Source organism: Zootoca vivipara, chromosome 16 (assembly GCF_963506605.1).
Source record: "Zootoca vivipara chromosome 16, rZooViv1.1, whole genome shotgun sequence".
In the NCBI taxonomy this organism is placed as follows: Eukaryota; Metazoa; Chordata; class Lepidosauria; order Squamata; family Lacertidae; genus Zootoca; species Zootoca vivipara.
In genome coordinates, this window is record NC_083291.1 from 33788470 (window position 1) to 33803248 (window position 14779).

At 45.2% G+C, this 14779-nt stretch overlaps 1 protein-coding gene across 2 annotated transcripts in view; it reads right to left on the bottom strand.

The window, feature by feature from the left end:
* Positions 1-14779, bottom strand: part of VAV1 (vav guanine nucleotide exchange factor 1) — a 78263-nt gene that overhangs the window by 36635 nt on the left and 26849 nt on the right. For both annotated transcript variants that reach the window (XM_035141112.2, XM_035141111.2), the window contains exons 2-7: positions 12602-12718; positions 7405-7463; positions 4861-4926; positions 4349-4457; positions 2240-2335; positions 1153-1221 (exon numbers count right to left, since the gene is read on the bottom strand). In XM_035141112.2, the coding sequence (XP_034997003.1) occupies positions 1153-1221; positions 2240-2335; positions 4349-4457; positions 4861-4926; positions 7405-7463; positions 12602-12718 (516 nt within the window). The remainder of the gene's footprint in view (positions 1-1152; positions 1222-2239; positions 2336-4348; positions 4458-4860; positions 4927-7404; positions 7464-12601; positions 12719-14779) is intronic.

A 14779-nucleotide genomic window follows, 5' to 3' on the forward strand; every position in this document is an offset into this window, starting at 1 on the left:
CTTCCGACTGGCAAGCCCAAGAGGCTTAGTGGTTTAGACCACAGCGCCACCCGCTCTCCTTATGTGTGAATGAATGGAACTAGGAGTAAAAACATGCAAAAATTACATAGGATGAAAAGAGAAAGATATATCCACTTCTAGGTAACCATGGGCTCATCTAGACTTCCTTTCTTGTCATATTTCTAGGCACAGGCCTGTGCTTTAAAGCACTGTGTCTAAGCACTATTTCTTTCCCCCCCCCAGCACTTTCCCCACGAAAACCAGCTCTTTACTGCAAACAAACGTCCATCCTCTGAAAACCCATAGAATCATAGAGTTGGAAGAGACCACAAGGGCCATCCAGTCCAACCCCCTGCCGAGCAGGAAACAAAAAACCCAAATTGCCTTTTGTTCCAATTCAGAATTAGGAACATTTTTTGTGTGGGGAAAGAACCAGGGCAAAAAAGAGGAAGGGGGGAGGAGGAAGCACCCAGACACAGCACTTTAAAGCATGGACCTGTGCCTAGGAAGCATGGGGCAAAAGGTAAATGTGGTTAAGAGCAGTGATGGGAAGGGCAAGTGTCTGGGGAGTTAGGAGGGAATTAAGAAACTTGTTTTTTTTCCTGGCACAGATTACAATCTGAGCCCGAGAAGAACTATGGTGTCCCAGACCCAGACCTCACATAAGTCACACAGGTTCACATTCTGAGCCAGGGAATTATGACTTTGGCAGCATAGCTACCAAAAGCCACCAAGGCTTCGGTCACAAACTGGTTGCTGTGTTAAACCAACCTACCGTATTGGCCCGAATATAAGCCGCACCCAGATATAAGTCGCACCTTTAAAATTCAAGGGGAAAAAAGAGAGACAATACCCGAATATAAGCCGCTTCCTTAAAATTCCTCAGGCACTCACACCCGTTCTGTTTTACCGTATGTCTATTTCAGCAGCGATATCGTAAAAGCCAGTATTTGTAAGGTCAAGAATTTAAGCCGCACTTTAACTTTTCACGGTCAGAATTTGGGGGGAAAGTGAGGCTTATATTCAGGCTAATACGGTAATTTTAGCACTTTGCAATGGACAACAGTAATGTGGGACACTTAATATATTTACAGCAGCTGGCAGAGGAGGGTTACTTAAAAAAGCAATGTGCCTGAAAGATTGGATTCTTACCTCAATGTTAATAAAAATATTCTCCAGGTCCTGTGGTTGCAGAAACAGCTGCAGAGGTTTCATGAAATGCTGGAAAGAACACAACCAGTAACAAGCACAATTCAAGGTGGAAAGATGCACATTGGCTGATGGGGTAATGAATACCAGTACTGGGGTGAAATTTCTGCATGTCCAGTTTAGTATTATACATGCTGTGAGCAGAGGAAGAAGCCACAGTGGGGAGGGATCCTTCTGAGGATCAGGCTTTGGGCCACGCTCCCCCTTCTTTGTTGCTATAAACAAAGGGTAGAACTAAGTACCGGTAATAAAGACACAGTGAGCGGCTGCCGCCAAAAACTTCAGGCCCATTTTAACGTCTCCCTCCAACTCCCATAATCATGGGTGCAACTCAGTTTGTGCCCTGACCAGGGCCGGATAGAAGTTTGTTGAGGCCCTAAGCTACTGAAGGTTTATATGTCCAGCCATTTGTCAACACCAAATTGTCACTGTTTTTTGTGTTGAATATATGCTGTATGGTAATTTATGGACCTAATAGGTATTTAAAGCCATTTGCACATGTTGCCATGGAACCAGTCCATGCAGAATGTAGGCACCCTATATATAGAAATGAGCAAACCAGTGATATTTTAGGGAGCCGGCTAGCAGGCGGGGCCCGTTACTTGCATCATAGGAGCCTACACAACACAAAACACTGTTGCTGGATGTAGGCTTTATTTTATTTGTTTTTTTATCTTATATTTTGGAAATGTACATCCAGTTTTTTCCCTTTAATTTTTTTGGGGCCCCCCAAGAGAGTGGGGCCCTAAGCTACAGCTTGTTTAGCTTATACATAAATCTGGCACTGGACTGGATGCCGTCTGGCTGTGTGAGTTTCTCTGGCCCTGCTCCACGTCACCCACAACCGCCGGCAGGAGCGAGGAAACTCGCAGCATGACGACATCGCCGGGTGAGTTGCAAAAAGCAAAAAAGAGGAAGACAACCAGACAGGGAGGTGCTGCTTCTGTGGCCTCGAATAAGGCCTGAATGTGGGGCAAAGAGAAATTTGGCCACCTGAACTGCTGTGAGAAAGGGGAAGTCGCATAAGTACCTGGTGGATAGATTCTAGTGTGCTTGTGTATTTCTCCTCTGTCTGTTGGATCTCCTGAAGGCAACATTTCCTCTTGTCCAGTTCAGTCATCCGCTGCTGCAAAACATACGACACAGTGGGGAACCATGTTATCAGATGAGTTGCTGTCGGTCAGTGGATTAAGCCTGGGCCCTGGACTTTGGTTCAAATGCATCACTCACTAGGCCGCCCTAATGATGTTAACTATGTTAATGGGCCAGGTGTTCCAGCATTAAAAAGAGAGGTTCACCTGGTGCCTTCATTATATACTTTTAGGCGCCAGGTAAAACATTCCTCTTCAACCAGACCTTAGGCTGATTAATATTCTACAGCCTTTTAAATATGTCTGTGGGAAGGGGGGGGTGTTATGAGAATTATAAAGTCTAAGATATAAAATAAATGTACCAAGCATAAATATATAAACCACATGTCTGAAACAGTACAGGGGAAAAAAGTCCTGAAACCATTTTGTCTCTCCCAAATTGACCTCAAATGTTTCTATACAATGAGGGAGGAAATGGGAAAAACCTCCCCATTTTCTCTTTGCTCACAAATCCTGCCTCAAGGGCACATTTAAGATATGAATAGGGCGACCCTGTGACCTGGACTCAGGAATTAAGTATTTATCATCACAAAATAATAGCCAGGCTATCCAGGTTGTTGTTGTTTAGTCGTTTAGTCATATCCGACTCTTCATGACCCCATGGACCAGAACACGCCAGGCACTCCTATCTTGCACTGCCTCCCGCAGTTTGGTCAAACTCATGTTCGTAGCTTCGAGAACACTGTCCAACCATCTCGTCCTCTGTCGTCCCCTTCTCCTAGTGCCCTCAATCTTTCCCAATATCAGGGTTTTTTCCAAGGATTCTTCTCTTCTCATGAGGTGGCCAAAGTATTGGAGCCTCAGCTTCACGATCTGTCCTTCCAGGGAGCACTCAGGGCTGATTTCCTTCAGAATGGATAGGTTTGATCTTATTGCAGTCCATGGGACTCTCAAGAGTCTCCTCCAGCACCATAATTCAAAAGCATCAATTCTTCGGCGATCAGCCTTCTTTATGGTCCAGCTCTCACTTCCATACATCACTACTGGGAAAACCATAGCTTTAACTATACGGACCTTTGTAGGCAAGGTGATGTATCTGCTTTTTAAGATGCTGTCTAGGTTTGTCATTGCTTTTCTCCCAAGAAGCAGGCGTCTTTTAATTTCGTGACTGCTGTCACCATCTGCAGTGATCAAGGAGCCCAAGAAAGTAAAATCTCTCACTGCCTCCATTTCTTCCCCTTCTATTTGCCAGGAGGTGATGGGACCAGTGGCCATGATCTTGGTTTTTTTGATGTTGAGCTTCAGACCATATTTTGCGCTCTCCTCTTTCACCCTCATTAAAAGGTTCTTTAATTCCTCCTCACTTTCTGCCATCAAGGTTGTGTAGAGAACGTACAATAGGACTCTATATGGGCGCTTGGGTACCCCATAAGGGAAAAGGAGCAGTTTTTTTTTCTTATAAAGAAAGGGATGAGAGGAAGTGGCAGATTAAAATAAGGCTTGCCTGTAGCAAGAATAAAGTTGGGACAGGCTGTGTATGTTAGGCTTTTTGGTGTTAGTTTCTGTCATACCCATTTCTGCGATTTCTCCTTGTTTTTATAACGGGGGGTTATTGTTTTGTTGTTTTGGTGTCAACTGCCCAGCAATTTTTTGATGATAAATTTAATAAATCAATAAGAAATCAATAAGACAGGAATAACACTGACTCGTTCGCTTTTATTTAATCTTTTTAAAATGCCTACTAGGGACTACTCTACAGGGCTGCTGTGAAGATGAACAAGTTGCAGGTGGTAAAGTGCTTCCTGTGTCTGATAGATAAATCTGATAGATAAATCAGCCTGAAAGCAGAGATGAGCACGGCACCCCATAGTCGAATTCGACTGGACTTAACTGTCCAGGGGTCCTTTACATTTTCTACCTACATAAATCAATGCAAAGTCTTTCTTTTGATGGACTGCACAATGACTTTCTTCTGATGGTGGGTTGAGCCGGCAGCAGTAATTGCGCCTTGCAAGGAAGGGATAGATCACCACTTCCTGGCTACTTACCGGGATGCCACTTGGCTCTGACCTCATCAGATCCTCGTAGATGTCATCTCCTTCTGCCTCCTCATTTTCCACACAATCATAGAGGTCATCATCTTCCTCCATGGTGTCACTGGTGGAAAGGGAGAGAGAAAGAACTTTAGCCCTCCCACCCCTGACACAAGAGAAGGTAGATTTTGTTGGAATGAGACCCATGTGGCTTCAGTTGCCATGGGTCATGGGAGTCCGCCTCATCGCTATCTAGACCGCCCTCAGTTACTTTCAAAGACCTGTATTCCTGAGAGAAGCTTATTGGCACAATGATGATCATTTTCCTATCAATACTTCTGCGCCTTTAGCAATCGTAGAAGCAGCAGGAATTCAGGAGGGGAAAGTTCTGCCAGCGTACAGTGATAGGAAAAAGATGCACTTGACCATTTTCTGATGTCATGCATTCTTTCAAGGCCCAGGGAAAAGCAGCAACGTTTGGCATGAATGATTTAGCCCTCCCCTCCCAGAATGGTCTTGCTCCTTACTCAATCTGATCCGATAAGCCACTGTATATATCATCATCAGCGATGCTGTCCTCTGTAGGGAACGGCCTGTAAAATAACAAAGATCAGAATGTAATATCCACAAGCTACTCAAGTAACTGCAACTATATACAGTCATACCTCGTTACGTATGCTTCAGGTTGCATACGACACGGGATACGTACGCGCTGAACCCGGAAGTAATGGAATGGGTTACTTCCGGTTTTTGCGATTCGCGCATGCGCAGACTCACCGAATGACGTCATGTGCATGCGCAGAAGCGCAGAATTGCGCGGGGAGCATGCGCAGATTCGGTGCTTCAGGGTAAGTACTGCTCTGGATACGTATGGGGCTCCGGAGTGAATCCCATTCGTATCCAGAGATACCATTGTACTGTATATACCTTTATACAGTATAGATATTGCATTTATAGTGGTAGTGGAGGGTGCTTATTTCAGATGCTGCAGCCCCCTTGCTTGGCAACTTCTTTCGGATGAACTTATCTGTCATCTACGGCCGACACATTGTGGGCAAAGTAAAAAGGTAAAGGTAAAGGACCCCTAACAGTTAAGTCCAGTCGCAAACGACTCTGGAGTTGCAGCCCTCATCTTGCTTTACTGGCCGAGGGAGCCGACGTTTGTCCACAGACAGTTTTTCCGGGTCATGTGGCCAGCATGATTAAGCCGTTTCTGGCAAAACCAGAGCAGTGCACGGAAATGCCGTTTACCTTCCCGCCGGAGCGGTACCTATTTATCTACTTGCACTTTGACGTGCTTTCGAACTGCTAGGTTGGCAGGAGCTGGGACCGAGCAACGGGAGCTCACCCCATCACGGGGATTTGAACCGCCGACCTTCTTTTGGATTAACTTATCTGTCATCTGGTCTCTGGCTACAGGGTGAGCAACTCCAAAAGTCTATATAAGGGCTTGCACACCATTGTTCTGGGTGCCTCCTGCCTCCTGCATGTGGTGAGTGAGCACCCTGTTGCAACAGTTCAATAAAGATCTAGCTGCCTTGCTTCTCAATATTCTCTGGTTGGCCTCTGTTATTTTCTCCTTCTGATAGGGAACCTACTTAAGGACTCTATATGGGCTCTGGGATACCCCATAAGGGAAAGAGAGCAGTTTTTTTTCTTATAAAGAAAGGGATGAGAGGAAGTGGCAGATTAAAATAATGCTTGCCTGTAACAAGAATAAAGTTGGGACAGGCTGTGTATGTTAGGCTTTTTGGTGTTAGTTTCTGTCATACCCATTTCTGCGATTTCAACTTGTTAAAATTTGTTGGTCATCTTTTTACTATATATTTTTATAAAACAACCCTCCCATCTCTCCCCCATCTACCTCTTTCCCCCTTTTCTTCCCAATGTCTCAACAAATGAAACTGATTTGTAAAAATGTCATGAGAGACATTGCATAGATCTTTGTAAATCAAGAAAATATTTAATTAAAAAAGGAGAAGGGAGGAAAAAAACAACCTTTATTGTCCCTCCACCCCTGATTTACTGAAACTTCTGCCATTGTTAAAAACCACACTTTTCACCTCAATGTTCCTCCACACCTACTCAAACTTCTGCTGTTGTTCGAGATGGCATGGAAATTGGGGTGATCTGCGTGAAAGGGATTGTTGAGAAAAGCAGGAAGCACCCCCCCAATGTCTCAACAAATGAAACTGTTATGAGAGACATTGCGCATATTTCTGTAAATCAAGAAAATCTTTAATAAAAAACAAACAAAACAAAAAAAGCAAGGGCTTTCTGGGCCCCAAGACTAGCCAGAAAAAAAAGAAGCAGGAAGCAATTGTATGGGGTTGAAGAGGAAAGCCGGGGCATGAAAGGGCCTGAAGGGGATGGTGGCTTAAGCATTGGACTTGCTAGTTGCACTTTGTGGGAGGAGGAAGATGCAGGAGGATACCCTGGGGGTGGCTTCTGTGTGAAGGGGGGTTGCACAAAAGAAGGCATGGACACAGCGGTGTAGCTAGCCGCCTGGCTGCCCGGGGCGGCAAACCCGAAGGCACCCCGCCGGGGGGCGGGGTGTCCATTGCACGAATGTGTCACGCCTCATGACGCACGGCGCATGTGCGCACAGGAGGCATGCGACGCGGCAAACCCCGCAAGCAAGCCGCGGAGTGAGGCAGTCTCGCTTGCATCAGGGCTTCTCCTCGATGGCAGCGGCCGCATCGGCCGTCGGAGGTGGTCAGCCCCGTCCAGCCTGCTGCCCCTCGCCCAGCCTGCTGCCCGGGGCGGCGTGCTCCCGTCCCCCCCCCCCATTACTATGCCACTGCATGGACATGTGGTACAGGTGAAAACAAGGGTGCAAAGCAGCACTGCAGAATACAAGAGAGAGAGAGAAGCGGCTTCCGAAACTAGGTTGGTAAGGTGACATGAGCTTTGCAGTTGCATGGGGTGGGAAGGAGAAACTCAGGGGGGTGTTAATGTGAGCAGGGATGGGAAGGGAAGTAGTGTGAGCAAAGGCGCAGCCCCTAGTTATACAACAGTTTCACAAAATGCCACATCCGCGTGAGCCACGCATGAAAGCCATCTGCACTTACACAAACCCTTTGTTCTGAGCAACCTGCGTCCACGAAAGTATTGATAAGGTGTCAATCACCTGCAGTATGTGGAAGAAGAGAGAGAGAGAGAAAGAAAGAAAGAAAGAAAGAAAGGTGTGTGGTCAGCAACACTGGACTTAATCCATGGGTACTTGATTATTGACTTTAAAACATTTTTATTCCACCATGTTTTGTAGAGCCAAGGCAGCTTTTGTTGAAATGTAAAAAAAGCAGAGCCAATAATACAACATGCAGCAAAACAATAAAACCTGATGAATTAAGCAGAAATTCAAGTCTATCCCAGAGACAGCCCCTATCCCAGTCCCCAGTCTCCAGCCCCCAGCCAGGGCATGCAGAGCAAGTCAGTGGAGATGGGGGAAATAGCCCAAGATGAAGAGAGCTTTACTCAGTAGCCTGGGCTTAGCTGGTTGTCCAGTTTTAGATTTCTTTTTAGATGTACGTCTAAAGCCTTTACAACGTAGAAAATAACTAAAAAGAAGAACACAATCTAATTGTTAATTGCTGTAATGTATCACATTGTACTGTTAACATTATTTAGGTGACATCTTGCATAAACGCCGATGAAATTAGTCTATGTTTCCAGAATGCTTGCATATAAATTAAGCCTTTCCTGTTACCTCGACTATAATTACTTAAGGTACAATTGTTCCATTTTAACAGAAAGCATTCCGATAAGGCTACTTAGGAGATGTCATGCTTGCAGTATTTGGGGTGGGGTGGAAGGAAGAGCTACTTTAATGCCAGGGTTGCCATAGGTCCTCTCTTTCCAGGACATGTCCTCTTTTTCACGGTGAGATTCATCATAGAGATCCATAGGTAAAAGTAGAAGTTGGCAAATGTGTCCTCTTTGTTGCTCTTCAAAATATGGCAACCCTAATCCACATGCATATAAATACACTCAGAGACTATGAAGATGAGGGGCAATGCCTATTTCCTCCATTTCCAGACACCCCTCAAATAATAATTTCCAGAATAATAGCAAACTGTTCCCTGGGGAGAGGGATTGACTGTTAAACCACTTTGAGAACTGTATCTCTGTGGGGGGGAAATAAGGGTGTCTCCTAACAACACTCAGCACCCTTAACAAGCTACAGTTTCCAGGCGTCTTTGGGGGGGAAGCCATGACTTATTAAAATGGTTTGATACTTTAAAAAGCATGTTGGGCATCTGTTGTTTCCATGATTGTTATTGAGAACTGATGCAGCACAGTGACTCAGTGTGTGAGAAGGGAATTCCCCACTTCAAATTTTACCTCTGACTCAGCCATGAATTCACTGGGCAAGCTACCAACCTCAGGTCCCAACACTATTGACAAGTCTTACAGGGCTGTTTAAAGAATTGCTGTGTGTGGAATGCTTAAAATGTTTAAGAAAATCCCTATATAAAGGGGCACAATCCAACCAAAATTAAGCACTTTTTAAGTACTGTTTGAGAAAGTTAAACACATACTTAATATACGGTAGATATTAAGAATGCTTGATTCTGGCTGGGTTGTATTGTTATCCCTATATTAGTTCATTATTTTGGTACTTCATGTATCTGTAATGGGTGCCCCCTCTTCAGAATCTATGGCTCTACAGCAGGCATCCCCAAACTGCGGCCCTCCAGATGTTTTGGCCTACAACTCCCATGATCCCTAGCTAACAGGACCAGTGGTCAGGGATGATGGGAATTGTAGTCCAAAACATCTGGAGGGCCGAAGTTCGGGGGTGCCTGATCTACAGTGCCCCTTGCTCTTAAAAAGTTGGTGCAACCGTGGGGCTGAAATCCAGCTGTGACAAGGATTCTGGAAAAACTGCAAGAAAAGGGCCAGACTTGCAGCATGGGCGATCCAAGGAGTTGGCTAAGACAGTGGGCATCAAAAGAGATGATGTAAGCAGGGCACCTGAGTCTCAGTTGCCTGCTGTCGAACCCAGAACTGTTGAACCTTGCTGGCTTCTTTTACAGAAACTTCTTCCTCAGTCAAAAGCAATCAGGAAAAGGTTGAGAAGGAATCTGTTTTACCGGTAGGTCAGATTAGGCATGATGGGACTGCCAAATTTGTCTACTCACAGAACTGCCCCAGTCACATTTAAAACAGAAGGTAGGCTGGCTACAACAACCAGTGTGGTGCAGTGGTTAAAGTGCTAACAACAACAACTCATTATTTATACACCACCCATCTGGCTGGGTTTCCCCAACAACAACAACAACAACAACAACTCATTATTTATACACCACCCAAATGGCTGGGTTTCCCCAGCCACTCTGGGTGGCTCCCAACAAAATAATAATAATAATAATAATAATAATAATAATAATAATAATAATAATAATATGGTAATGTGATAAAGCATCAAATGTTTAAAACTTCCCTAAACATCTGTTAAGACTAGAACGGGGGCATCCATGTTCAAACCCCTACGTGGCCATGTAGCTCCTTAGATGACTTTGGGCCTACCTCACAGGGCTATTGATAAACATGAGGCTGGGGCGGTCTATGTATGCCAGCCCAAGCTCATTGAAGGAGGAGACAATTTGGTTTTTTTCCCCCACTCAGAAAAATTCAGTTGGCCAGCAATCTGCAGATGCCATGCTAGTAGAGAAGTAAGACCCCTTCATACCCCATAGTAATTTCTTTTGTGTTTGACAGTTGTTGTTCTCTTATTTTACCAAAAAAAAGGTTTGTGTGGCTCAGGGATGCTGAACTCTCCCTTGCCTTGCTTCAGGCATTTTTCTCCCCACTCCCCTTCTCAATGTGTCCCTTTTAATGTTAAAATTAGACCTTTTCCTGCTTCCTTCATTTTGTACGTGAGCAGACCAAGTTTGGATTGAGTTCCAGGTGGAAGCTAGGGCTGGCTCAAGACATTTTGCGGCCTGAGGTGAAGGACAAAATGGCGTCCTCCTCCAGGGCACCATCTTGTCCACAGAAGCCAGCTGGGACTGGTAGTTGCCTCTTACTCCAATACTGGTGAAAGGACAATGTCTCCCAGTGCACTTGAGAGGGCCTCAAGCTACCCTGTTTCTCATATTTTAAGACATACCCATAAAATAAGCCATAGCAGGATTTTTAAGCATTCAAGGAATATAAGCCATACCCCGAAAATAAGACATAGTGATATGTCAGCAATGCCGGCCGCGGCAGGAGGAGAAGAAAAAAAATAGGACATCCCTTGAAAATAAGCCATAGTGTTTTTTTTTGAGGAAAAAATAAATATGAGACATGTCTTATAATATGAGAAACACGGTAGTGCAGCTGGTACAGGGCAGGCCAAGTGGCACTCAAGCTCTGGCTGCTCCCCCTACCTCAGCATCTGCCACCTGAAGCAGCTGCTTCCCTCTTTCTCATCGTAGGGGCGGCCCTGGCATAAGATAAGCTGCATTAGGACATCTAAATTGGATGACCATCATACCCCCACTACACTTCTCATTCTATGATCCTTCTACTCATTTCACCCAATCTTTCCATGCTTTTCTCTGCAGCCAGGCAAACACTTAGCTAAGAATGGAAACCTTGCGCCAGCATTTTAAAACAAACCTTTGGCTTAAAGGAAACCCTTTGCAGCAAGATTGCACGTGCTACAGGCTTCCTCCTCTAGAACATGCCCACTGCAACTCGCCTGCGTGGTTCGGCTGCTGTATTTCATATCCTGTTGTGGGCAAGCGCCTGCTTGCTTTCTGGCCTACTGAGCAGAGAGCGGGAGGTCAGGGAATGTTGTTTACATGCTGTCAGGCAGCTCCCAAAGCTTTGGTGTTCATACAGCAGCTCCCTCCATAGCTGCCAAGTTTTCCCTTTTCTCGCGAGGAAGCCTATTCAGCATAAGGGAAAATCCCTTAAAAAAAGGGATAACTTGGCAGCTATGGCTCCCTCCTTCAGAGGAAATGCTGCGCTCAGGGCGATTTTGCACTGAGGCTGGCTCAAGACATTTTGCTGCCCTGGAGATTGTGAAGCTGCTTAGAATGATAAAATGTGGGCAGCAGATACAGTAAATGAGAATATCTGCCTGCCTGGAAGGTCTGGTAGACACAACTGTAGGGAAGAATCAAGCAGTGGTTTAAACCACAAGTTCCTTCTTTCTTATGTATGCATGTTCCCTTTTTTTAAAAAGGTGCTTAAAACTCATTCCCGCAACACCTGGGTGATGCCACCTCCCACTTTCTCTTCTGGCCCCACCCTTGAGGCATTAGACAGAGCACCTGTCATCTTCTGCCCCTATAGGACATCCCTGCCTCAAGGTCAAAGCTTCAAGTGACGTCGAAACTCTAGTTCACCCAATGCAGATGTGACTGCTGGTGTTGTTGCAAACAAGGAAGCGGTCATGACCTCTGAACTTGGGCTTATTCTCAAAGAAAAAATGTTCCCTAATATAAATCACTTATGTGTTAGCCAAAACACAAAGTATGGCAAACGATCATTATTGATAAATACGGATAAATAGCATGTTTCCTTTATTTTGGCTGTTTCCTGCCAGTTGCACTCACTGAGCACTGCACACCAGCTCCTAAGTGATTTTTTACAGTTGGAAGTGGGCCTTGGCAGGGCCGGCTCTAGGGGTAGGCTGGGTGGCGTAGGGCGCCAGGGCGCCGGGTCGGCAGGGGGGCGCTGCACGGCGAAGCTGCGCGGAAACCATGCTGCGCGCTGCGCCCGCCCACCAGCCGCGGGAAGAAACGGAGCGGGGCGGGGGCGCCGGAGCGATCCATGCACCATGGCGCCAGGGCGCCCGAACCGGTTAAGATGGCCCTGAGCCTTGGCTTGGAAATGGGGGCATCTGCATTTTCTCAGGACTCCTGTACAATCAAGTGTTTTTAGTTGCATGGAATATTTTGGTGTTTTAAGAGGCATGGAATATTTTGGTGAAGAACCACAAAAAGAACATGAGTTTTGGGCAGCTTGCATATCCATAGTTTTTCTGTGCAAGCGTGTGATCTGTTTAGAGAGCATGCACATTTTATGTGTCACGTTACAGTTGATTTATATATTTACATGTATCAGTTTGCTAACCTGTATTGCACATGGAGACTATTGGCTGTTGTGGCTGTGATACTTATTTTACAAAGCTATATTTCTGAGTTGCATATTTTATGTATGAAACAGATTTGTGTCACATTCCGAGGCTACCTTGACACCTCTGATGACAATCACAAAGCGCCTGTGAAAACTGTATTTTTGTGAAGAAGGCAGGTGAAGCAATCTGACCTTTGCAAAATCCCTGACATCGAACAAGTCGAAGACCTCGAACAAGTCGCTCTTGCGCAGACCAAACTTCTCACAGCATGCAGCGAGGAAGGTTCGGATGTTCTTGAGGCACAGGAACTGGAAGGAGAGCACAGAGAAGGAACATAAGCTGAGAGTGAGACTCAGCAACACGACCACATGGCCCAACATGGTCCAAAACATGCAGCACATTCAGTTCTATCCCTGCCTTCTAGTTTTCCCTGGGTGTGGGCTTAAATACTCTTGGTGTAGCAGAGGATTCTGCAAGGTTATCTCTAACTCTAAGCAAAAGCTGCCAAGGGGTGGTGTGACCAACAGCAGATCTACCTGCTCTAAGGGATTCCCCCAGCCCTATTTTTATTCATATTCTTACTATTACATAACCAGTACCAACAGGTTTCCTTCTAGCATTTTGCATGTACATTAATCTGCTACATATTTCATAAAAATTATTTTATTCTATTTTGTTTTGTTTTAAACATCTTTATTGAAAGTTCAAAAAGTATATAATTATATGGGCACTAAACATGGCGATATGTAAATAAAAGAGAGAGAAAGAAAAAGAGAAACAGAACCTGTGTAGAAGGGAAAATAAAGGGGGGGACTGTATATTTTACAAGGTTGTTATTGTACTTCACCAGATCTTAACCTATTACAGTATTTGTAAGAATGGATTCCAAATATCACTGAATTTTTCCATGACAAGTCTGCGTTTACATGCAAGTCATTCATATGCTGCAAGTTTGTATAACTCTTCAATCCAATTGTAGCAGGGAGCCGCATACCGGTATTTCAAATTATAACCCAGAGACACAAAATTTAAAACAGGTGACAATTAACACTTGTGAATTCCTAGGTGGAGCCATGAAGCAAAATTTAGCAGAAGAGATGGGTTGCACTCATAGAGTCTGGCATGTTTTCACCAGTCCAGTGTAAAGCAGGAAGCAAAGTGTTTTTTGTTTTAATAATGATCTTGTGCATACAAGGAAGCTGGCCCCAGGCCCATTGGCAGACCAATTCTGCATTACAAAGGTGTCTGCAAATGAAACATGAAGGCTGGGAACATCAACCCTTGCAGACGACTGCAGCACCTGGAGACAGACAGCCAGGTCATGCACCCACAGCAGTGACCAGAGGAGGAATGACCGCTAGGAAGAACGCAGAGAGAAGAAATGCCATGTTGCAACTGCAGCAGCACAACCAGACGCCCCAGCTGCAACAAAACATGTCTCTCCTCTATCAGTCTCCACACTGATGCTGTAACTCTCCAATGGTTTGACTTCACTCCAAAAGGCACACTCCTCCGTTGCCTCCCAAGAAAGACGGATGCCAACAAGCGCATACATGAACTCAGAAAGTTGACTTGAAAGGAGCAAGCCCTGTTTGACTTGCACAATTGACTTCCCTATCCATTGTGGATGGGGACATACAACCGTGTTTCCCCGACATGTTTACTTCCTGCAAAAAAAAAGTGCTGAGTGGCACGGCTGGCTGGCATTGTTATGTGTTCATCACATTTTTCAACCACAGTGAGATGTCTCATCATCCCTTAAATATGGTCAGCTAGCAAAAAGACCCATAAAGGTCAGAGTGGAAAATTCCAGTCCTTTCACCAGCCACACTCGACACACCCCATGCAACCACTTGCTGCCCCTACTATACCAGCACAGAGACTTTGAGGTAACTCTGCTCCATGTACCTTCTGTGAAAGGGGAAGTGGCATCAGGGGTGGCAAGGAGCTGCAGAGTTCTTCCACACTTCCATCACTATGGCATCTACGGTAGAGTAAACATGGCCCTACCTCCTGTTTCCCCACACAGATTAGGAGGTAAAGTACATGTCTCTCCACACCCCCAAGCTATCCTTGCCCTCTTCTCCCTTCTTGAACCCAGATCCTGGGGGAATTTGTGGGCAGGGCAAAGTGGCTTTGGACACTTACGCCCCACTTTTTTAAAAAAAAAACAGAAGTAAAAACACAAGCAAATTATTATGAGTGATGAGTCTGCTGGATCAGAATCTGAACTGCTACCAAAGAACCAGATTACATTCCTTGTATGGGTTTAGTCCTTTCACAGCCTTTTCTTGGAGGGGGCATTTAATGCCTAGTATTTCAGAATTCTAATCTTGTGGGAGTATAGAAGAGATAAGAAGAGAAACTAT